The 25,298-nt window shown below is 36.6% G+C and overlaps 1 protein-coding gene across 1 annotated transcript in view; it reads left to right on the top strand.

The window, feature by feature from the left end:
- Positions 1–24,817, top strand: part of GNAT3 (G protein subunit alpha transducin 3) — a 52,574-nt gene extending 27,757 nt beyond the window's left edge. Inside the window, exons 4-8 of the mRNA XM_028119384.1 lie at positions 4,563–4,720; positions 9,927–10,055; positions 21,083–21,212; positions 21,417–21,570; positions 24,627–24,817. Of these exons, the coding sequence (XP_027975185.1) occupies positions 4,563–4,720; positions 9,927–10,055; positions 21,083–21,212; positions 21,417–21,570; positions 24,627–24,817 (762 nt within the window). The remainder of the gene's footprint in view (positions 1–4,562; positions 4,721–9,926; positions 10,056–21,082; positions 21,213–21,416; positions 21,571–24,626) is intronic.
- The last annotated feature ends 481 nt before the right edge of the window (positions 24,818–25,298 follow it).

The raw sequence follows: 25,298 nt of genomic DNA, 5'->3' as shown, positions 1-25,298 counted from the left end.
GTCCTACAATGGAATTTGAGCCGTAAAACAGAACTAAATTTGTAGTACTAATCTATACCAAAAATTCAAGAATATAAAATATGAATTTGGGGAACTTTAATTCTGTTTAGTGTAAGATATCCTTTTTTCCTTTAAGTGAAACTTTGTGTGCCATAATATTATTCAGCATTTTCTCCCAGGAATCAAACGTGATATCAAATAATATACTGTATTAGAGTAAAATATTGATGTTTACTAAATACAGAAGAGTTCATCCCATAAAATCAAACTGCAATAGCCCTACTTTTATTTTCCTAGTTTAATTATGAGTCATTTCATGGAGTGATTATAATTATATTCATAACATTGTAGTAATAGTAATAACATTCTAATTATCATTATTGTTCAACAATAATTATAAGACAATGTTGGGCAGGGAAATGATTATTTTATAGTGTTAATTTTTTAAAAAAGAATTCCAAATTGTGTGACTAAGTAAGATTTTTGTGTAATAAATATATTCAAGTAGTCAGAGTTATGTTTATAAGGTAGCATCTAAACAGTTTCATTTCATTCTATTTTATATTTTGTAATATAATTATTTTGTGTTAAAATACATTAAAAACCCACTTAATTTCAAACCGTTTATGTGCAAGCATATAGAACTATTTTAGTTGGCAACTATATATATAGCGTTCTCCAAAGAACAATAGTTAACCACACGCAAAAAAGGAGTAATAGTGTACAATCAACAGGAAAACACTCATTTCCATTTGTCCAGTCCTGGAGCAGCTGGGTGCCCCCAGATGATAGCAACTGAACTGCTCCCAGTGTAACTTAGATACCTTGTACACTTACAATAAGAAAGAGAGGAACAGCATGTTAAGTATAGAGAAGAATATGACCCTTGTACTTTCCTCTTCCTACCCCTCCAGGAGTTTAGGGTTAGACCATGTAAATTACCATTGGACACCATTAGTATAAAAAGAAAAATACCTCTTTCATGCTGTTAATTTTAAAGGAAATGGTAAACCCTCAACTTGTTCTGCCATTTTCCAACAAAGAGCACAAAAATTCTAAGTATGTTCTCAGGGCAGATCCTTTGTAAAGCAGAGTCAGGAGTTTGGCTAGACTCCTCTTCCATTTTTAGTTTTCCTCAAAGTGGGCTCCAGTAAGTCATCTCCTTCTTTAAGTTACAGTTTCCCACTCACATATAAGAGGGGAACTTGCAAGAGCTCAACTCCAATATCCTTGCATTCTTTACCATTCCATGACTTGGTGATCCCCTTTTTATTTAAGGGTAGTTTGGTTATCCCTCTGACCTTGGCTGTTTCTAAGGATCTGAGACTTTAAAATGGCCCTTCAGAAACAACCTGGTATAAGCCTCATATTTAAAGACGTGAAAAATAAAGGCCAAAGAAGATTAGCAAGGTGGCTTGCATTGCATAGCCAGTGTTTTGGGCAAAACCCAATTCTGGCTTCCATTAGAGTGCTTTTCCCAATGCAGGGATTTTTATAAAAATACTTTTAATGATCAGGAATGATTGCTAATCCCCCACTGATTAACATCGTAATGATCTGGCATGCAGGTGGAGTGAAAATAATATAGACTCTGTAGATTGCTGCCACTATGCTGACTGAAAATTAGGATAAATGCAATTTATTCAAACTGTACATTAAATGGTAAAAGAGTAATTTATGCAGCACCGAAGGACTGATACGACTTCTCAGGAGGACCTATGCCCTTAAGTGTCAAACATCAGTTGGCAGGTACTATGTAACTCGAATTTTTATTTCAGTTGTTGAAAACTATAGTAATTTCAGTGACCTTCTTTAGTATTTGATTTTAAGATTAATATACTCAATACCTGGCTTGAACTGTTTCTTTAACAGATTAATTGCTAAACATCTATGTGTGTGTACTCTGAAAGTAGTTTTCTATAGCTTTCAATTTAGCTATTTATATAATTTATATATTTTTACATTATAGTCCTAAAGGAAAATGTCCATAAGCTTTATTGGTTACTGGTTCTGTAAATTTGGATGAGTTACTTAATCTCTCTACATTGGGTTTCTTTATCCACAAAACTTTAGTGTTTTCATTAAGTTTCAAGGACTATTACAGAAGCAAAGAGAAATATAGGAAAGCCACTTAAAAACAAAACAACTTCTTTGGAGCTATTTGAAAAATGTGAAAAGTTGGGGCACCTGGTTGGCTCAGTCAGTTAAGCTTCTGCCTTTGGCTCAGGTCATGATCCTAGTAAATATTGAGTATTTATTTTCCAATAATCACTCCAAATGTAAGCTCATTAAAATTTATGTACTAAAGTCTATATATCTAATATCATTTGAAAAAATTATATTTCATTAAACTGATTTACATGGCAGACACCTGACTGGACATTGGGAATATATTGAGGCATCAGCAGTAAATAAAATAGAAACAGTATCCACTCTCAGGAGAGGGAAGTCTGAAGCTGGACAAGTAATTACAAAGCATCAGCTATTTCAAAAGAGCAGCACAGCTGGGATGGGGAGCCAAATCCTCATTTACAGAAAGAATTACTGAAAAAGGAAATGCTATCACCAGTGGGAATAGGACAGAACTAGTACATTTCTTTTAAGAAGTGTTGTGTTTCTGGGGCGCCTGGGTGGCTCAGTTGGTTAAGCGACTGCCTTCGGCTCAGGTCATGATCCTGGAGTCCCGGGATCGAGTCCCACATCGGGCTCCCTGCTCAGCAGGGAGTCTGCATCTCCCTCTGACCCTCTTCCCTCTTGTGCTCTCTGTCTCTCATTCTCTCCCTCTCAAATAAATAAATAAAATCTTTAAAAAAAAAAAAAAAGAAGTGTTGTGTTTCTGAGCTCTGTAACATGTCCACACGTGTAAGTGGTTGAAAATGTGCATGGGAAATCACTGGAGCTTTTAAAATATGAGAGTAAGATTATCAGTAGGAATCAGTTTTCCATCACTTTGGCTATTTATGAGGAAGACATCTTTTCATAATACTGGTTGATTTGGGTATTATATATTTTAAAAATTCAAATATGATTGGGGGGCCCAACTCCTTAAACACATGAATTTTGATTCTTTAAATTACCATGTCAGGCCTTTAACAACTGTAGAAGAACTTCACGAATTAAAATACCGTATGTCCAATAAGATATTATTTACGGTTAAAGAAAACTCTATATTGCCAGGGATTCTCAACTCAGGCTGCGCATTTGAGCCACCTGCAAGATTTTCAAAAATACCTTTGTAGAATCTGACATCCAGAGGTTCTGCCTCATTTTGTTTGGGTTGAGGTCCTGGTATCAGTATTTTTAAAAAGTGCCCCACATGCTTATAAGGCACAGCCGGTTGGCTGTGTAAAGCCACCATTGGCTTTACCTACGCAAGCAATAAGCTAAAAAATAAAAGGTCTTGAAAGACAAAAAACCAAGCTGATACGATGACCTGCCCTTTGGCGGAAGCACAAGGACTGAGGTTGTGGTCGAAGAATACTTTATGACATCTACATGTTCAAGATGAGACTATTTTCATGATATCTATTCAAATAAAGTGTAAACTGAAATTGGAAAAAAAAAGTTTTAATGAAAGAGTATATTAGAAATTAACTTGGTTTGTAAAGGAATGCTAACAGGGCATGTCATTTTTTCCCTTAGGGACTAACTAGTCTGAGTAGCTGTTTCACTGCATCCTTTGTCCTAAATGGTACCTTAACAGTGAAAGGAGGCAAATGGGAGGATGCCAGCTAAGCTGGCTGGGTCATATTTTGCTGGATTTGCAGCCCTCTCTCACATCCAACTTATTGGGAAGAAGGACTTAAAAATTTACTCTGTGCCAATATACGAAAATGGGGTCAGTCTCTGGATTTGGGCCATTTACGACTTTTGACTTAATAGTCATCTGATCAATTCCGGTTAGCAATAAAAACTGAATGTGAAGGCAGATGTAATAAGATTTTTAGTCTTAACAGAGCCTCTTTTTGACACTGAGAGACATACCTTTCATTTTTAATGCAAAGAACAGATTTTTAATAAAATGGTGAAATAGACCATTATTAGTATTTTAAAATAATAAATTGAATTGTATCAGAAAAACAGCAAGTTCTCATTGGCCATTCTTCACTGGGAGCCACCTCACACAGCACAAAGTAGTCTAAGTTTGACTCTTCTGATGCTCATTGTCTTTCTTGGTTTCTCAAATTAGCCTCCTAGTTTTGGATTCATTTGTAAAAGACACTATATTTTCTCCTTGCATTTTGACTGAGATCTCAATGGATTTACATTGAAGTATTATCAATCCCTTTGACATCATATTCAGAAGTTAATGATATATTCCAAAATATCCTAATTTCACCATATAACGATACATAGTTTTTGCAACAGAGAACTCTTCACCCAGCCATTATAAGGACACTTAAATTCCATTGACCTTAAGATACACTGAATAGATGCTCAACAAAATTATTACCTAAAAGAATAAGATAAAAATAATAAAATTGAAATGCTCTATTAAAAAAAAGTTACATGATTCCAAATAACAACACGTTTTTATCATTGTCACAAAAACATTGTTCTAGGAAGACCAACAACAACTTTGGGCGATGGCGAACACTCTGCAAGATGGTGGCATGACACCCGAACTGGCCGAGGTAATAAAACGACTCTGGAGGGACCCTGGAGTTCAGGCCTGCTTTGAAAGGGCATCTGAGTATCACCTCAACGACTCAGCAGCTTAGTAAGTGAATGCATTTGACAATAATTATAGTTGAAACATTTTATATTAAGAATTCTAATTCTTCAAACTCTGCTTTTGTAATCACCAATGAGGAATGCAAACAGCTTCACATTTTGTTAGACTAAGATAAAAAGTAATTGAAGAGAAATAAAGATCAAGGTGACATCATGAGATTTAAAAATCTAAGCAAAGGAGCATTTAAAATAACTAATTTTGAAACTATTTGCCTGAGACCCCTGTTTTGCAAATATTTTCTCCCAATTGAAAGGAATTAATCTCTGCGCACTGTGCTCAACATTAACGCAGATTGGTGACGTGCATACTGAGGTTTTGGGCCATTCATTTCATTACTAGTCTTATTGTTGAAATCATCTTCCAAAATAATTTTATTAATGACACATTCTTTCGCTCCTTTGGTTCAATGATTAGGATACTGAATTCTAGAGGAAAATAATGATTTCCAAAACATTTGTGTATTGTGGGATTCTGTTTGAGTCTTGAGAAAGATTATGTAATCTTCACAGCTACTATCATCCAGTTGGCAATTATCAGCCATAAGGAAGTTAGGAGGTTATGACAGTATGAATAATTTCATTATCAAAATTATTTTAAATTTCTATTTTAGTAAGAAATTTTTAACCTGTGCTGTGTGTGCACATGTATGCAAATACAATTTAATTATTCTATATTAATTATATTTACACATGCATAGCAATGTCTAAAAAGGTATAAATACAGTCCTTTTGATGAGCTCTCAACAGAACGTTAGTAATACTTTAAAAAATATATATACAGTAAAAATGAAGCAAATGAAAGATTACATGAAGACAGAACAGTGAAACTTGTATGATACTTCAGACTTCTGATCATGATAGTCAGAAGGATTATAGAGAGAAACCAAACCATATAAATTTTAGGAAAAACTAATAACAACAACAGTCTTCTGTGATTACTCACTCGTGTTCATTTTAAATTCTAAAGCCCTTGGAGGAAAGTCCTGCTCTTGTCTCTTTGGTGGAGTAGAGAATGCATATCATCATGTGATTACACAAACTCAAAGAATTATTTTATGGGTCCCAGTACCTAGCCACATCTTAATACTAACAGAACTCTCTGTAGTATAGAAAACACTGCTTTTCTATATAAATCATTGATAAGGGCAGTCACAATAAGAAATTGAATTGTGGAATAGTCTCCGAAAACATTGTTTAACAAAATTCTAGGGAAGAAGTGAGAGATTAATGGTGTTGGTATATGTGCTGCCGAAACAAGCACAAGATAGTGTTGGGGACAAAGAATTCCTGTCCCCTCCAAGGTCCTTCTAGCTGGCCTAAGAATCATATTGACATGAGACAGATTAACAGGAGAAAATAAAATGTAATAGGCATACCTACAGGGAATCTACATGGACGTGGAAATTTCAAAGTCGGGCGAAATGAGGTATATATGTTATTCTGAACTAAAGAGAAGGGGGTAGTGGTCTGGGACTTGAGAGGAAAGGAATGTTTCACAGAGCGATAAGAAGAGCAGATGTTTGGTAATTAGATGTTTGCCCTGCCATACAGATAGGTCACTCAGATAAAATTTATCTTTGCTAAATTGAGGGCAAAGACTCTCAATTTAGATTCTTCTATGCAGCTGAGGGAGGGGCAAATGTTCTCTTGAGCCTGCAGGGTCTCAGGTGCCTTCAGCTCAAAATAATCCACATGCCAAAGTGGCACATTCTGGGGTACGGGGGGATGTGCTGTCCGGAACCCCTTCAATAGCTGTACTTAATAGATTTCGTTTTAGATATACATTAGCTATTAAGCATTATTTTCCCATTCAAATATTCTAAGACGTGTTTTGCAATTATACTATCATTATGTTTACCAAATACTTTGCTTTTTATTAGCAAAAATATTTTACATATTGTATTGTTAAAAATGGGTAGATGAAATGACATTTTATTTTCTAATCTTTCTAAACTTTAGTTTCAGTTTTTCTGTTTTGGCACACAAAATATATAATTTACAGTGGAACTATCACATTTATAGATTCATATTAAAAGCATTTATCTGTTCAAGTTAAATGCAATTACACATTTGTACCCATTTTGTGAATGTTGCCCATATTATAATGGTTTTAAATACCCTGACTGATCTACAGAGCAGTAGGACAATAAATCTGATCCACTCCTCCACCTTTACTCCCACCCCCATATCTAAGAAAATTTTCATTATTAAAAACACCTCCCAATTTAAATATTATCATTTTCTGTCCTTAGAGGCCCTTAAAAGAAAGATTAAGTAAAACACAAAGAAAAATAGCTGAACGGTCATTGCTTTCTTCCAAAAATTAACATTTTTTTTCAAATACTGCCTTACATTCACATTTTAAAACTAAATATAATAACAGATAGGTACCAAACCCATGTCTATTTCACATGTACTATACAAAACAATGGCCTCTTTCCCTCTCTCCCTCCCTCCACTTTTCTTTCTCTTCTCCCTCTCTCTACATTTTCCCCTTTTTCCTTTTTTCTTTTTTCAGTCAAAATAGGATATTAATCATTTTTTCAAACCTGGAGCCCCTTCAGGGCACCTGGGTGGTGCAGTCGGTTGACCTTCTGACTCTTGGTTTCGGCTCAGGTTCAGATCTCAGGGGTCAGGGCAAGATCTCAGGATTGTGAGACCAGCCCAGGTCAAGCTCCGTGCTAAGAAGGAGTCTGCTTAGGACTCACTCTCGCACTCCCTCTGCTTCTGCCTCTGCCCCTCCCCCTTACTCCCCATCGCCACTCACCCTGCCCCTACCCCCACTCAGGTGTGCATGCACATGCGTTCTCTCACTCTCTCTCAAGTAAATAAATCTTAAAAAAAAAAAAAAAACCCTATAGCCCCTTCAGGTTTAGGCTAACAAAGAGGTGAGTCCTAATCAGAGCAGGGAAGGTAATGTCCATGGCAACAGGACACCAAACTGCCTCCATCAGTACTAGCAAACTGAAAGAAAAAGGGCATGACAGTGACAAACAGGGGAAAGATTTTTTTATTAATGCTTCATGGTTTACTGATTGAGGCCACTTAATGTGCTATTTAAATTCTATAAGCCTTAAGATTTAACAAAGGCTAACAGGAAAAAAATACTATTTTTACATGATTAGAAAAATAATCAGGTTATTTTATTTTATTTTTTAATGATTGGAGCTATATGTATGTTGGGCTTATGGCTTAAGTTCTAGACCACAGGCCTGAGCACTCAAATCTTGTATTTATTAAAAGCAGGCATCTTAAATGCAAATTTGTCACTCTGCTAATGCTTCTGCTTTGCTTGAAATCATTTGTATATGAAAATGAAAGTACATTAAATGTGTCTTTACCAAAGTATTCATTTAGCTATCATTAAAATGAATTTAATCGCTATATTGACAAGTTTGCTTTTGTTGTTGTTCCCGCGTAAACCAACTGACCAAAAGTAGACTTTCCCATATGTGAAGACTTAGTCAATAGGGAATTCACAAAGGACCCGACTTCACAAAATAGAAAACAGATGAACTGGAAAAATCTTCCAATATTTTCTTCTGATAATATCTGTATCTTGATTTGTCTCTTGGTTTTAAGAAAAATTCAGCTTTTTTAGAATAAAGCATGGTGATAAATTTTCACATCACATATACATGTGTTTCTGAACTATAATTGCCTATTTGGCCAAAATCCCTTTGGGGCATTCACTCCATTTGTTTCGGCTCAAAAGCTGAAAGATCCTCCAAGAATAAATTATCCATATTGCTGTTGAATTTATTTTTTAAAAAAATGACAACACAGTTTTGCTGTTTAAGGCATTGTGTGAGGTGCTTACATGTAACAACTCTTCAATTAAATCCCTGAAAAATTCAACTTTTGAAAAATGTGTAATCTTTAGCTAGATTCTACCCCTCGAATTCTGTCTGGATGGATGTATACCCATCCTGATCTTCCCGTTTAGCTACATAATGTAAACTTCACTTAATATAGTGGCCAATTTTGTCATAAAAACCTTACCAGATTTTACTATCTCTATTTAGCATTTTCACAGAAATAGCCATATTGTTAAGCTACTAAAGCCTTAGTATTGAAAGTCTAGAATAGTGGTTGTCAAATGTTTTGAAGGCAATGAAATACTTTTAAAGACATGATCTAGTTTCAAGAAGGAGGCAAAGAGCAGTTCCTTTCCTCTCCTCTAACTAACAAACTCTAATAGAGCACACAGTTTACTCAGACCTGTTCCTCCTTCTCAGGACCCCTAGACCCTGTGGGCAAAAAGAGGGCAGTATTCAGCTTGGTAACGGTGTGGTAGGGTTTTTAAATATGTCCTCCAGGAAACAGTTAAGGACATTGACACATGGGTGGAAGAGAAGAGTAGTAGGAGTGGGTGTAATGTCTAAGTTCAGCCTCTGTCCCTTGGATGGGTCACCAATGTCATGAGTTAGTTCCATTGTGAACCAGCAAGAAAGTCAAAAGTTTTTTGTTGTTTTCTTTTTCTTTTTTTTTTCCCAACAGCAATTCAACATTTATTTTACTATGTCAATACCTGAAAAACATGTACAATCTTAAAAGATGAACATACAGAGTCTAAATAAGGTCATTTTTTAAAATTTTATTAGTACTGTTTACCAATGGGGAGATGCAGTTTATTTACACCAGCAGCCATAGGGGCTGTTGTTTTCTTTTTTTAACTGCACTAACTGTATACAATCATGGCACTTAACACAAATGGTCCAGAACCCTAAGCTAGACAATCTGTGGAGAACAACATTATTGCAACCAATTACTCTCTTAAAATTCAAAGTGCCTAAATTCAAACCACAGCATTTTTAGGATAGTCTAGTGCCTAGCATTACATGATAGCATTTTTTTGCTTACCCATTTTTGGATGATCAAAAGCCAAGAATAGAACTTTTCTCTGAAATATATCCATACACCACCAATTCTGTTACATACACCTCATAAAATACAGGCTAAGGTAGCATCAATCTAGCAACCTTTATAAGAGGCCTCCATGGGTCAGCTGTGCACCACACTTGGCCCTCTGCCACAACCAGCCACCAAGCTCTGAGGAGCAGAATTTAAAAAGCACCAGTCTGGAGCTTAGTAATTTTAATGGACCTTGAAGTAAAAACTCATTTGTACCGAATCCTGGTCTGTTCAAACATAAATTTAAAAAATATATGCTATTTTTGTTGTTTGATTAGCTATCTGAATGATGTCGACAGAATCACAGCTCCTGGATATGTCCCAAATGAGCAAGATGTGCTACATTCTCGAGTGAAAACAACCGGAATCATTGAAACTCAATTCTCCTTTAAAGATTTGCATTTCAGGTATGCACCATGTCTGTTCTAACCATCAACAAAAATATTCAATATTTTTTCACAGAGAAAGGTCTAACCCATATGCGAGCCAAGTGAGCGCTTGGGCATCCTTCCCAGGCCTGGTTCGCTTTCAGCACCACCTGCTTTTACTGCCTTCCTGTGACCCTACACCTACCCTTCATCCTACGCCCCATCCCTCCCTCCAAGAAGCACGTCTTGTCTTAACTAGGTGGGAGTTTGATTTCATTTTCCTCTAGAAACTGATATACCTACTTTGGAAAAAAAAGAAGAGAGAGAAAAAGAAAGAAAATATATTTTAAAAAAATTTAAGTAACAGGTGCTATGGATAGTATGTCTTTGTCCTCCAATCTCCCATTTGCCTGAAATACTCATATTCACTTCCTTAATTTAAAAAAATGCAAATAATTGAGAGGACTATTTGAATGTGATGCTATTTACTGAAATAACAAGACCTATTTTATAAGCATGGTTTGGGTATGAAAATGAGTCCACTATTTTTATTGCTGTCACATTATCAAGACCTTTCTAGAAATGCTATTGCAAAACCACTCACTTACTATACCAAGAAATGGAAACCCAAACTGTAGTTGTTATAAAATGTCACAACACTTAAGTGCCTCTCCCTGTGGATCATGGATAAGATGGACTGTTAAACATCAAAACCAGGTTCCAGATGTACCACTTAATGAATGAAAAAATTAATTAAAATGCAATTAATAAACTCATTCATGTATGGAAACTGGGAATATTTTTTAAAAGTAGAAAAACTGAACAGAAGTGACATGAATTATCTGTATCCATTTGTGAAGCAAAACTTACTTCAGTGGGATAAAAGTTTTAAAAGTTTTTTTATTATTAACATTGGTGAGACAGAGTATCTAACTAGAAGAGATGTTATATAGATAGCCAGTATATTTTCAAGTTAATATCAAAGAAAGCTCTTCAAAATTTACACCTGAATTTCAGGTCCACAAATAGTTAATTTTCTGACAGATGAGTCAAAGATGAAACCAGGATAAAGGGACTGCCAAGATTTACATCAACATCTACACTTGGCAGATGTAAGCAGTTTGCCTTCAGTCCTGTCATGGCTGCTGTACAATTCCTCTTTGGCAACTACTTTCTCCGGACGCCTGGTTTTTGATCCAGTTTCTAAGGTTTTCCTATGGGAATCCAAGTCCAATTGCTTGGACCCTCTGCCCCTCCTAAGCCCGTCAAAGCATTACACAAGTTAATGGAATTTTCTAGAGTTTATACTGGATCATGAACCAGTTACGCAAATTACTATCACATACTGAATACCTAGAAGTTTACAACTCCAGTCAGTCTATGCAACACTAATTTAGTATCTTCTCTGAAATAGTCACTATCATAAATTATCTGCTGTATATATCTGTTCCTTGAACATTCCAAATCTTAGGGCCTTTGTACTTGCTGTTCTCTTTGCCTAAAATGCTCTGACCCTGGATCTCTGCAAGGACTGGCTCCTTGTTATCACTGAGTTCCGAAATGAGATGCTGTCTCCTCATGGATCCTTGATCATTCTTCCTGCCATCCCTGCATATACTTGTCACTACTATACCCGATAGTGTGCTGGTAAACATATCGGTAGGCTCTCTGGGACAGGGGGAGAAGGAAAGCCCGATGTGTGGCCCCTGAAGATTCCCTTGGTATAAAAATACCTTAACAATGGCTAATTGCAACCTAGCAATGTGAGGTCACTAAGGGCAGTCCCAGGAAGAAATACAAACAGCTCTCACTTGCCATACCAATGTGAGCCAATGTCTTCACAGGATTGAAATATCATACTATTTTGTTCTTTAAAAAAAAAAAAACTTACTAATATGTGAAATTGACTTCTTTATTTGTTTGCTCTTTGGTTTCTGTTTCTGTCTCATATGCTCTGAGGTCCCAGAGGGTAGGGGCCATGTCTTCACAGTACCATTTCCTGTGATTATCATGGTGGCTAGCACAGAGTAGGCTTGCAGTCAGTTCTTGCCAGATGAATAAATGTGCTATGCCAATCACTGTATGGACCCTATTTGTACACACTCCTTGTAACATGTTGAACTGAGCAATGCTGCCTTATGTTGGACAAAGAGTTCAAAAAAAAAAAAAATGGAGGCTAAAATGAGGTAAAAGATTTCCCCAAGAGCATACATAGAAGTGCTAGAAGTGTGAATAGAACACATCTTTCTGACTTCCAAGACCACACTTGTTACACTGGCGTCTCTGAGTGCCATGAGGTAAATCGGAGCAGAAACCGTTCTTTCTTCCATAGAGTAAATGCTCCTTCCAGTGTTGTTGGTCCTCTGTAACTGCCTTCAGAGAGAAGAGGGAACAGGGAATAAAATGACAGCCTGTTGGGGAGATATCTCTGAGTTGACAGGCTCTGGTACCTTCGCACATCTGTGCTTCTGAAACCCAGGGACATGACAACGACCAATGAGCACCCAAAACCTCAGAAAGTCACATTCATTTCCTGGAACATCTATTTCTCTCAGTACCAAATAATAGTCATAAAATTTTAAAAATTATATTCTGAGTAGAATACAGTATTTGCATTAATTTTTAAAAAATAAAACACCATATTAAAGATATGTGACCTCATAATAGGCCTCTTCAGATTATACGTCTAAACTCCCAATGGTGCATCATCATTTTCTTGTACTTTTGCAGTTCTGTGGTTTGTGAGGCCCTGAGTCCTACAGGTAGGTGATTGCCTACGCTACTTTCATATCTCGCTGGCCCTTACGAAGGAGTAGGAAAGGGCCTGTTAAATTCTCCATGACAGCATCAATGCTGAAATGGAGGGTGTTTGTGAACTGGATTGTAAAGCCAAGTTAGGACATCTTTTGATGTAACATTCTCTATACTACACAGCTACTACCTCTTTGCCATTCACTAAAGCAGGTTTTTAATTCTTTTAATAGGTTTTGTATTTCCTCCCGCTCAAGAGGGTTTGTTAACAAAAGGCATCTTCTATAAGGAAATGGAGAATATTAATTACTCAAATGCAGGGAGTTTCTCTAAACACAAGTATTTAAACAATGAAATTTTGAAAATATTTAGGTTTTACTACAAAATATAAAAAAGGCAACTCTTCTTTCTTAAGGAACTATTTAAAATCACTTAATTACATTTTTAAGTTTGGTCACAGCAACGGAGATATATTAATCCCTTAATAAATTCCCACAGTTAAATAACTTTTTTTTTTGAAGGGTTGAATAGGATTATCTAAAAGTGCACACAGGCTTTTGTAGTGTAAAATTTGGTAGTATTTCAAAATAGAAAGTATAAAAATAAGATACCTTCCAACTTCATTTCAGTAAGTGCCCAGGTATTAAAATATATTGCATTAGCATTGATTTGTATTCACATAGCATACATCATCCGATGATTATTTAAAACTAAAGATTTAATTTGCATATTAAATTAGAGAACTCTGGAATTTTAAACAGGAACATCAAAATGAAAAATTCTCTCCGCCAATATACTGTATCATCTTCCTGTATCACCTAATTTAATGGAAATTACCTTAGAGTTCTTATCAAACCAGAACTCCAACAGCCAAACATGAAAGAAATTATTTTTACAGATGTGAAAGTACTATGTAAATGGAAAATACAAGTGTGAGCTCTTTTATTTGTTATAAAATAATTCCTCAGGATAAAGAACTTAAAGATTCACAAGACTATCAAATAATTATAGAGAAGTCATTTTCTTCCTAATTGTTCCACAATTAAAAAGAGAACCGAAAGGACATAAAACTGGGGAAATCAAACAAGTCAGCAGCTATTACAATGTGGAGTTTAGGTTTTGTAAGTTCAACATAACTATTTTCAACAATGTTTGAGTGGATCTCTGATACGACATAAATTATAATTTTCTTGAATTTTAAATTGATCATGTGCATTAGGTTCCTTTTTGTGGGGGTATAAGCTTAGGAGTGAGTCTGATTGTCTACCCAGCTGCTAGATCCCAAATTAGCGTTGTCATTGTCTATTAAATCTCACACAGCAATAACTCATATATAACTTTCTATTTGTTTCAGGTATGTTCATTGTCAATATTATCCAAACAATAAGCTTTATAACATGGCTAATTTATTCTAGTAATATGTTTTAATGATTTTATGAATTAGGTTATTCAATAATTAGAGGATTATCTAGTGGGCGTTTTAAGTTCCAAACAGACACACACACATTGGTAGAAAGTATATCATGTTATTAACAACTATGAGCATTTAGAGATCTGACTTTTTTATGGTTATAAGTCCTTTTGATTCTGTTTTTTAATCACAAGCAATTAAGGGATCTAGAATGATCTCTGTGCATATCTCTTTTGTCTGAAAATATTTCAGAACTTGGCACAAGGGAAAGACTTGGTTAGGCCACTTTGTTATGTCTGTATAGTGATGACATAGATCTATATGGCCATCTTAAGAAGTTATGTCAATTCTGATACAACCAATTATCTTGGAACGACTCCACTCAACATAATAATTTAAAATAAATTCCAACTCAGATTAGGTCTGCTTTTTCTGTGGTCAAATATATAGATGTCAGAAATTGTGATTTTTTTTTTTTCCAAGAGAAGTCATATACTTATAAGAAGAGCAAAGACTTCTAACAAATTAGCTGCAGTAGCATTAGTAATTTTTGGCTATCCTAGATTATGTAATAATTTTGTAAGCACTACAAAGTACAGATTACTTCATTATAATCTATTCTAATATTAAGTGTGAATAATCTGGTGTGGTTAAATATTTAGCCAACTGTTGGACATAAAGCCATAAAATTCATCAGCTTTCCCAGTTGTTTAAAATAGACTACACAACTCAACTGCTGAATATAAAGCCATAAAACCCTGATGACTCGCCCTATGTTAATGCTATAGGTAGTTTAACAAATAATCAATGTTCAACTGTCACTTAAAAGACTTGCCTGTGGATTTTTAGCTGTATTGTACAGCTCAGGCATTAACCTTTTTTTTTTTAATTTAAGAATTCTAACTGAAATATCAGATGTAATAAGGAAATATGTATTACCAAAAAATTAATAAGTAAAACAAAACTTCTTCACCCAAAAATGAGAACTGCACATTCCATTCACTATCATGAAGACTCTGGTTACTTTCACTCCTCAGGGAATCAAGGGGACTCAATCTGTATCACATGTAAGTTTATCTCATTAATTGTCCCTGTAGATTTGACCAATCCAAATGTTCAGTCAGCGAGATTGCATGTTTTTCTCGGATTTCTCCTTTTGTTTTTCACAAAATGGTCATGATGGAATATACATGTATTCACATTCATGTATATTCTGATATATTTCTCTTTTTTTTAAAGATTTTATTTATTTGACAGAGAGAGACACAACGAGAGAGGGAACGCAAGCAGGGGGAGTGGGAGAGGGAGAAGCAGGCTCCTCGCCGAGCAGGGAGCCCGATGTGGGGCTCGATCCCAGGACCCTGGGATCATGACCTGAGCCGAAGGCAGACACTTAACCGACTGAGCCACCCAGGCACCCCTATTCTGATATATTTCTATACTCATATATCCTTACATATATTTTTTAGATAGATATTTCTTATTCAATGAAATATTTAAGTAAAGGCTTCTACTTTGGGAATCTCTAAATTGTTTCAATAGGTTTTAATGCTTTACACCTCTAAAATAAGTCCCAAATTAAAATTTAGAGGAAGAGCTAAAAGTGAGGAGAGATGTATGAAAAGAAATTACTACAATAGCAGCAACACAACACATAACTTCTTAGAGCTAACATAATATCCAGTAGACTCAGTATGAAAGCAAAACTCCAGCTGTTGGTCTGATTTGCTAATGAATATTTAAATTCTGTAATGGCAGATGGCATGTTCTATGCTTCCTGGACCTTTGTCTCTAACATCAACCTGAGCACATGCACATAGACACACACCAGTGTTGATCAGGTGAGTCATAAAATGAGAAGGTAATTAGCATGCCATCTAAGACTTTCGAAAGCCCTTTTTATCAATATGACAAAACCCTCAGAGGACAAATCTTTGTCTTCCCTTCCTCAGGAGAAAGCTTAGCCTATTAAAACACGTTTACGGAAGGCTGCATGATACATTAAAAGAACAGTGGTCTAAGGGTCATATTACACATTATACCCCTCACTAATTGTACATATTTACCGGAAGAGGAGAATAGCTACCCTTACACAAAGGTGGTAATGTCAACAGTAGGCTGTGAAGAAGCTGGATGATCAGAAAACATCAGGAGAGAGCTAGTGAGTTTGCTGGGCTTGCTCTGAATTTCATCTCAAAGATTTTTCAAATATTCTATTTCTTGGGAAAGTCGTTTGAGATCATTACATTGTAGAAAAGAAAAACATAGAAAGTACATGAAGTTTCTGTTTTTCCCTTTTCCTGGGGAGTTTAAATTCCCCCCAGAGTTCATAAATTGGTGATATCCGTATCTTGATAATTCTTATTACTGTTTTCATTGCAAAGGGCTCCCTGCAACTTTTTTTTTCTGATTTAAAAACTATTAACATGAGAGCCATAAGGTTATCCTCTTTGAGATAAAATATTTGATCACTGTGCCAGGAATCTGAGCAGTTCTACTAGTAGAATATCCTCAGATTTGTAAGTTTTGAAAATACTCTAATTGAAAATACAGAAGTAATTAAAAAGAAATCATCAGATAGATGGAGATAGCTTATTTAGTTGGTCATAAAAGCAAAGAAAAAGAGACTCAAAAAGAAATGTTAGTTAGACAAACGCACGTCCCATTTATCTGGTGGAGAAAACTTAACCAAGGTGTCCTGGAGTTTGGTTCCTACTGCAATATCATTTCTACTGTAGAAATTCAATATCAGGCTCTCTTAGCACAGACATTCTATTCATCCAGCAACTTCTCTCCTCATTCTGTTCACTCTCCACTGTGGGATGCCCATGATGGAAGCAAACCCTGAAGAGAGGACTATAACAAAAGAGAAAACAAGAATCAGGGAGATACTTACATATTCAAATCTAGTGGGTGGAGACACAACAGGTGGTTTTAGTTTGAAAAGCTTGCCAGGAGTTTAAACCTACTGATGCATAGTCAATCCTCAACACACCAAAATCCTCAAGTTAATGTATTTTTGTTCAGTCACAGTATCACATTTCTGTGTCAACAAATGATCCATCATATATTTGTCTATGACCAAATGGAGAATACACACAACACCCAGAATCCTGACAGTCTGTACTATCACCATTAAAATCATGGAACAAAACACCTGGGAAGGGAAGAGTTTTACATTTTTGCCCAGTTTGACAACATACAGAACTACTGTCTGACCCTAAGGGAAAAAAGACAAACTACAGCGAAGGTAATTCCAGCCCACTGGTGAGAGTTTAAGAGTTTTAAAGCTAACTGTGGACACTAGGTATTAACTGAGGAACTCTGGTCCAAATAAATAAATTTACACTTGATGAGCTTCACAACAAAGCTTCACGATCATACCCACAGAACCTATCATGGTGCCTGGTACATAATAGCCTCCACAAATAGGACTTGCATTAATAAGCCATGGGCTAGTTGCTTTAACTTTTCATATGAAAAGTAGAAATAATAATTGTACCTACCTTATGAGTTTATAGTTTAAAATTTGAGTCAATTGTTGTAGATTGCTCACATGCCTGGCAAATAAACTCTCATTAGGCATGTTAAATTAAGATTAAGACATTACAATTGGTGGGAACTTATGGAGGAAATAAAAGTCATGATCTAAATTATTTCCATGTGTACTACATTTCATAATTTCAACAAAACTATAGATAAAATGATTTTTCAAATTCTGCAAAAAGACTAAGATTACTTTTATAGATCAACAAATTATTTGACTACAATTTAAAGGTCTGACCACATATTAATTATCTTTGCTTCCATAAGAGTGTTGACTCATTTTTAAAAATTAAATGTGTTGGTTGGTTTACACATAATATAAACTTAAAATCAATATTTTGTTCTCTTCCTCCATTTCTATTACAAGTCTGATACTGCAGAAGGTTTGGTATTAGCAGCACCTATAACAGTGCTTATTGACACTGGATTTCAATTTCCAAAGCACTTAACTACTGAACTCTTCAACATTATCTTGAATATTGTGAGCATCTCTTCTTTCAATCTACTACTGAAGTCTTTTTGCGTGGGTTGGGGTGTGTGTGTGTGTGTGTGTGTGTGTGTGTGTGTGTGTAGATTTGAGGAAATCAATTCTATATGTCTGTTCTCTTCCTGGCTCACACAGCAGGGTTAAAGTAAGTAGAATGTACTCTACAATGTATTCTACTTTTGATTATCTTCAACAAGTCAGCTGATTGGCATTTATTACCCCAGGTACGGTTGCTGCCTTTGAAATCTCTGTACAGCTTGGATGCTTCTCGGTAGTTAACATGTTGTGGTTAAACTATTATGAAAGCCCCATAAATTCTTTTTCTGCCTCTAATCTCTTCCTTATCAAATCTATCTTCTGGCCTCAGATCAAAGTGACCTAACATAACAACAAGCAAACAAACAATGTTAATTCCCTACCCCCAAATCTCCCATAGCTCCCCCACTGATTGCAATATAAATGTCATCTTCTCATATAATACAAAAGAACCAGTTAATCTATTTCAAGACTAACATGTCAGGTTTACTCCTGTCTGCTCGAATCCTTTGCTCTTCCTGTTTCCTCCACTGCCTCTACCTGGAACGTTTCCCCAGACATTCGCTTGGCTTAATCCCTCAACTCCTTAAATTTTTAGTTAGCAGTTTCCAGTTAGTTTAGTTCAAATTATGACCCACCCCTACACTCCCTCTCTCTATATCCTAAGTCTGTTCACAAACACACACACACACACACACACACACACACACACACACACACAAACACACGCCCCATCACCACTGCCGCCGCCACCCCCACATAGATTAGAAATTCCTGAGGTTGAATCTCTAATGCCTGGCATGATCAATAAATATTCATTGAATAGGGGCGCCTGGGGGACTCAGCCGTTAAGCATCTGCCTTCAGCTGAGGTCTTGATCCCAGGGTCCTGGGATCGAGCCCCGCATCGGGCTTCCTGCTTGGCGGGAAGTCTGCTTCTCCTTCTCCCACTCCCCCTGCTTGTGTTCCTGCTCTTGTGTTCTCTCTGTCAAATAAATAAATCTATAAATAAATAAATAAATAAATAAATAAATAAATAAATATTCATTGAATAAATGAAATAATTATCAGGCCATTTATCTCGATGGTTTTAGCTAAGTTTTCACGTTCCTGAAAATATAAATTCTGTGCTTACCCCAGACATGCCATGTTCTCTCTTTCCTTGATAACTGACATGGGCACTTGATATCAAACCCCGCCCCCGGTCCCATTAACACTATCCTATAAAGCAATCCTTTATAGGAAAGAAAATGATGTGAGAGAAAGTAAATGGTGATGGGGAGAGACACAATTCACATGGAGGCTCGAGGTGGCTTCCTTGTGGAGGAGACACTGACTGTAAGACCTGCGAGGTTAGAATGAGGCAGGGTCATGTCATGAAGAAAGGAGTCATGTCACCTGGGAAGGAGACAGGCTGTGCCAAAGTCCTGAAGCAGCAAAAGGTTAGGTTTATACTAAAGGAGCTTCAAGAGTAGCCTTGTGATCTCACTGTATTAAAGAAGAAAGTGGTATGAATTAAGCTGGGAAAAGTAAGCAGGAACCAAAATCTCCAGAGCTTTAGGGGTCATCAGACCGGCCTGTGTGTTGTCCTATGGCTGAGAAGCCTGCAGGAAGTTGCAGAACTCTGGCTGTGGCCGTGCTGAGAAATGTTGGTGGCTTGGACAAGTGAAGGGGCCTTGGAGAGAAGTGGATGAATTGGGAACTGCATTTTGCATGCGTGTTATATGGAGGGTAAGGGAAAGGATGGTCTTAAGAAGAGATCCTCGTTTCTTTACTGAGTTACTAGGTCCATGATGGGGACTTTTACCAAAATACTAGCACTGGGGGAGAGCCACATCTTCAAACATCTCCTCTGAGGAAGTTCCAAGATGACTCAGGCTGACTTAGATTTTCCTCTGGGCTCATATTTTACCTTGTGTATTAGGATACTCATTATATGGTGCCGGGCACCGGGGTGGCTCAGTCAGTTAAGTGTCCGATGGTTGGTTTCGGCTGGGGTCATGATCTCAGGGTCATGGGATCGAGCCCCCTGTCAGACTCCACACTGGGCAAGGAGTCTGCTTGAGATTCCCTCTCTCTCTGCCCCTCCCCTCGCTTTCTCTCTCTCCCTCTCTCTCTCAAATAAATACAATCTTTAAAGTAAAAGATTATTTATCATATAATCCTATAATAACATATTGGTTTTCTCTCTCTGAGACAACAGGCTCTTTGAAGATAGTGACCGTATCTTTTCATCTTTCTGTTGGTAGGCCTAACACAGTGTCTTGCACAAAAAATGCAAACAATAATTGAATGAATGAAGAAAGGAAGGAGGGAAGAACTAAGAGAAGAAGCAAGAATCATAGTATTAGAACTATGTTAGCTTCCAATCTTTTTGTAGGTTCTGTTCATTTAAGACTATGCATAGACTTTTTTAAAATTTTAGTTCCTGTACAGTTCACATGCAGTGTTCTATTAGTTTTAGGTGTACAACATAGCGATCAATGTAACACTTCCACATTCTGCATTGACTTTGATCAAAAATCTGTCAAGTCTAGTAAATTTCTTACTAAAACTGTAAACTGCTAAAAATTGCGCAGTTCCTCAAAGTCAGTATGCGATTTTATCTAGCTTGCATGAATACAAAAATACATAAATAAAGAAAAAAAGATGAACTTTTTGTTTCTGTAGTCCTTGAGCTGCAAATTGGCCAAATAAAATATTTTATAATCAATGAAAACAAAAGACAATCTTTTGAAGATATGAGAGCGTTCATTTATAGTTCTAAATGTTAATATTAATGTAACTTTCGGTGGGTATTTCTGAGACTTGTTACCCTGTTTTTATTTTTTTAAAGAATGTTCGATGTAGGAGGACAGAGATCTGAGAGAAAGAAATGGATTCACTGCTTTGAAGATGTTACATGTATTATATTTTGTGCAGCACTCAGTGCCTATGACATGGTCCTGGTGGAAGACGAGGAAGTGGTAAGTCTCAACGGAAAATAAAGCCAGGGTAAAATAAACAAGCAAAAAACCAAGCATCGGTGCTTCCCAACATGACTACCACATTCCCCAACTCAGGGAAGATCTTCCAAACATAGACGTTACTTCTAGATCCTTGCTTATAATGCCCAATGTTAATATTTTGCCAATAATAATCCTACACATGCTCATCTTTATCCCTAACAGAACAGAATGCATGAGAGCCTTCACCTGTTCAACAGTATCTGTAATCACAAGTACTTTGCAACCACCTCCATTGTCCTGTTTCTCAATAAAAAAGATCTTTTTCAAGAAAAAGTAACCAAAGTGCATCTTAGTGTCTGCTTTCCGGAATACACTGGTAAGATACTTTTTTAATTCCGTACAAAACTCTTATATAGACCTCTATTTTCCTGTCTTCATCTTGACAGGTAACATTTATGAAGTTGAGGCTTATGATAATTGCTTGAGTCACATGTATGACCCAAACTGGAAGAAGTCTTGCAGCTAAATAGGAAACGCCTCTCTACACTGCCGGCATTAAAGAAAAGCTCTAACGAATAAATAGGAGGTTAGGTTGACCAGCGTTGCTAATCTATGTATTAAACAACACCACAAACTGTATTATCTTAAACATTATAAACAATATAATATATTACAAATTGGCATTTTTTAAAGATTAATTTTATTCGCAAGAGAGGAGAAAACAAGCAGAAGGAGCAGAGAGAGTCCTAGCAGACTCTGCGCCGAGTAGGGAGCCTGACGCAGGGCCCAATCTCAAGATCCAGAGATCATGACCTGAGCTGAAACCAAGAGTCAGAGGCCCAGCTGACTGCGCCACCCAGGCACCCGCCCCCGCAAATTGGCACTTTTTATGTATCTCCTGATGAAACTTTATAATGCGGTTGTTTCTCAAAGTCTGAATTAGGTTTCCTGAGGGACAGTTTGGATGATTTTTGAGAATGGTGACATTTTCTCTTTCCAGTTTTCATTTTCCAGTTTTCCTAGGTCCTAGAATGTTAGTGCTGATCCTGTTAATGACTATAAATGTCAGGTTCTATAAGTGGGTTTTTTTTTCCTTCAGAGACACCTTTTTTTTTTTAATATAGCTACATGCTCTGTTAATGAAACTGTGTATAAGACGGAAACACTTATGAATTAAAAGACAAACGGGTGCCTGCGTGGCTCAGTCCGTTAAGCGTCTGCCTTTGGCTCAGGTGGAGCTCCACGTCAGGCCCCCTGCTCAGTGGGGGATCTGCTTCTCCCTCTCCCTCTGCCTCTCCCCCCCCCACTCATGTGTACGCTTGCTCTCTCAAATAAATAAAATCTTCTAAAAAAATTAATTTAAAAAAGCACAAATAGAAGCCCAATTCCACCACTTTGTTTCATGGGTAGCCTAGATGTTACTTGAAGCATAGCATTCCGTCATAGTAGCTATTTACGCTAATCTAAAACTAGTGCTTCTATCTTTCTTCTAGCTTTGTAAATATTAATTATATTTTAACACATTTATCATGTGATTAAACATAGTCATGATTCCATGTTGAATATTACAAACTAAATATAGACTCAATGAAGCTCTGTATGTTCTCTTCTGACGAATAGGCTTTATTTCTTAGAGCAGTTTTCAGTTTACAGGGCAAATGAATGGAAAAGGCAGAGTTCTTATCTACTCCCTCTCTGGCCAGCTTCCCATTTCCCTTATTATTCACATTTTGCATTGATGTGGTATATTTGTGACAACTGACTAACAGGTATTGTTACGTTATGACTAAAGTCCATAGTTTATTTAGGGGCACTCTGTGTCATGCAGTTCTGTGAGCTTTGCAAATTCATGTCATGTCCCTACCATTATAGTAACATACAGAATAGTTCCACTGCCATAAAAGTCATCAGCTTTGCCCCTCCCGTCCAACTTGTGGCAACCTCTGATCTTTTTTACAGTTGTGCCCTTTCCAGAACGTCACAGAGCTGTAATCATACAATATATGGCATTTTCTCACAGACGGCTTTCACTTTTCATTTTAAAAACTATATGCATTTAAATTTCCTCCATGTCTTCTCATGGGTTGATAACCCCATTTCCTTTTATTGCTAAATAATATTTCACTCCAAAAACCAGTTTCTTTAATCTTTCACCTATCGAAAGACATCTTAGTTACTTCCAATTTTTGGCAATTACGAATAAAGCTGCTATAAACATCTATGTCCAGGATTCTGTGTACATGTAAGTTTTTGTGCAAATATCTAGAAGCTCATGTGTTGGGCTGTATAGTAAAACTATGTTTAGCTTTGTAAGAAACTGCCCAACTGCCTTCCAAAGGGGCTGTACCATTTTGAGTTCCTGTGGCTCCACATCTTTGCCAGCATTTGGTATTATTAGTGTTTTGGACTTTAGCCACGTTACATCTTTTTAAAGATGGTCTCTCATGGAATTTTTCTCCTAGTTACAATAAAGTGAGGAACACAAATTGTGTCTCCTTGGAAAATTTTCATGCTGCTGCCCTATCCTATGTTAGGTTCCCTGAAAGTATATTCTGTTATAAAGCCCATCAACCCGGGTCACTTTTTGCTGCCTTGTGTTTCTTAGCGTCTGTATTTTTTTTTCTGCCTTTTCCCAGTTGATCCATTGTGTGTCCTGCTACAAGGCTCACCAGTCCCGAGCCCACCCCTCATCAACTCTCCATTTAGCTCTACTAAAGCATCAGTCAAGGACAGCTCTCTCCAGTTTCACCTATGTCATCTCAATTCCTTTGTTTGGTTAGCAACATAGTCCATAATCTGACCTGTACCATCCATTCTACTTGATTTGCTACAATTCCTCTGCAAAAATCTGTCCTTTCCATCCAACTAGACTCTCCAAAGTGCACGTTTGACTCTCAACCCTACCCTCAAGTCTACTGACACAGGCCATTCTCACTCCCACTTTTTGGCCTTCACTCAGACTACTTCCTTCTCTCTTCTAGCTCCCCCTCAAGATCCAGCTCAAACACCACCTCGTTCTGTAGTCCACTCATCTACAATTGCTATTCTTCTTGTAGTTCATATTAAAACACACACACACACACACACACACACACACACATACACACACACACACCCCTACACAGATAAATGCACAGTCCTTGTCATATATGTAGACTTCATTGCTCATTTATGTATGTATGTTAGTATTTTTACTGTATTGTGAGTATTTGAGGCAAGTGAAGCCCCCACTCAGTGGGGCAAGCATAGTTCCCGGCACAAATTTAATATCGCATAAATCCCAGATAACTGGCCATTGCCATCTTGATTTTTCAATACTGAGTATATCAAAGAGCAGCACACAAAGTAAAATCCTAAAACTTAGTGATATTTCTAATTTTATTCCTTTTAAAATGCAATTAATGTTTCTTTTCTTTTTTTTTTTTTAACAAGGACCAAATACATTTGAAGATGCAGGGAACTACATCAAAAACCAGTTTCTAGACCTGAATTTAAAGAAAGAAGATAAGGAAATTTATTCCCACATGACATGTGCTACAGACACCCAAAATGTCAAGTTCGTGTTTGATGCAGTTACAGATATAATAATCAAAGAGAATCTAAAAGACTGTGGGCTTTTCTAATCAATCCTTTTTTTCTTCCACTCTTGCTAATGTACACTTTTCAAGATACAAAAGGAAAGGTGCTGTGTGATGTGTTTAGTTTTAACAGATTAGTGTTCTAAAACAAAAAGTTCTCATACAAAAATTTTACTATATTGTCAGCTATATCTGGGTAAGTTTCAATTTCTCTGGGACATTGAGGACTATTCATTATTGGTCAATTCCTCCAATCAGTAAGTTGTTAATGAAATGTTCACTAGAGATGTACTTGTTGATGAAAAATTCCATATGCAAAAGAAACGCACACAATTTTATCTGCTATGTTTTTCTTAGGGAAAAAAGTCATTCATGTTGAATTTACCCTTAGAATTGGAGATTTTAACAATCTATCTTTTTGTACCAGCCTAGCAGAAAATGGGACTGTGTGCGGTCAATACATAGAGTAAAGCTGATCAGGCTGAACAGCAGTCCTCAATGGGGTACCCATTTCCCACATTTTACT

Source organism: Eumetopias jubatus, unplaced genomic scaffold, assembly GCF_037043125.1.
Source record: "Eumetopias jubatus isolate StellerSeaLion01/CBP00866 unplaced genomic scaffold, mEumJub1_p1.0 scaffold_14, whole genome shotgun sequence".
Classification (NCBI taxonomy): Eukaryota; Metazoa; Chordata; class Mammalia; order Carnivora; family Otariidae; genus Eumetopias; species Eumetopias jubatus.
This window is presented reverse-complemented; position numbering and strand designations above follow the sequence as displayed.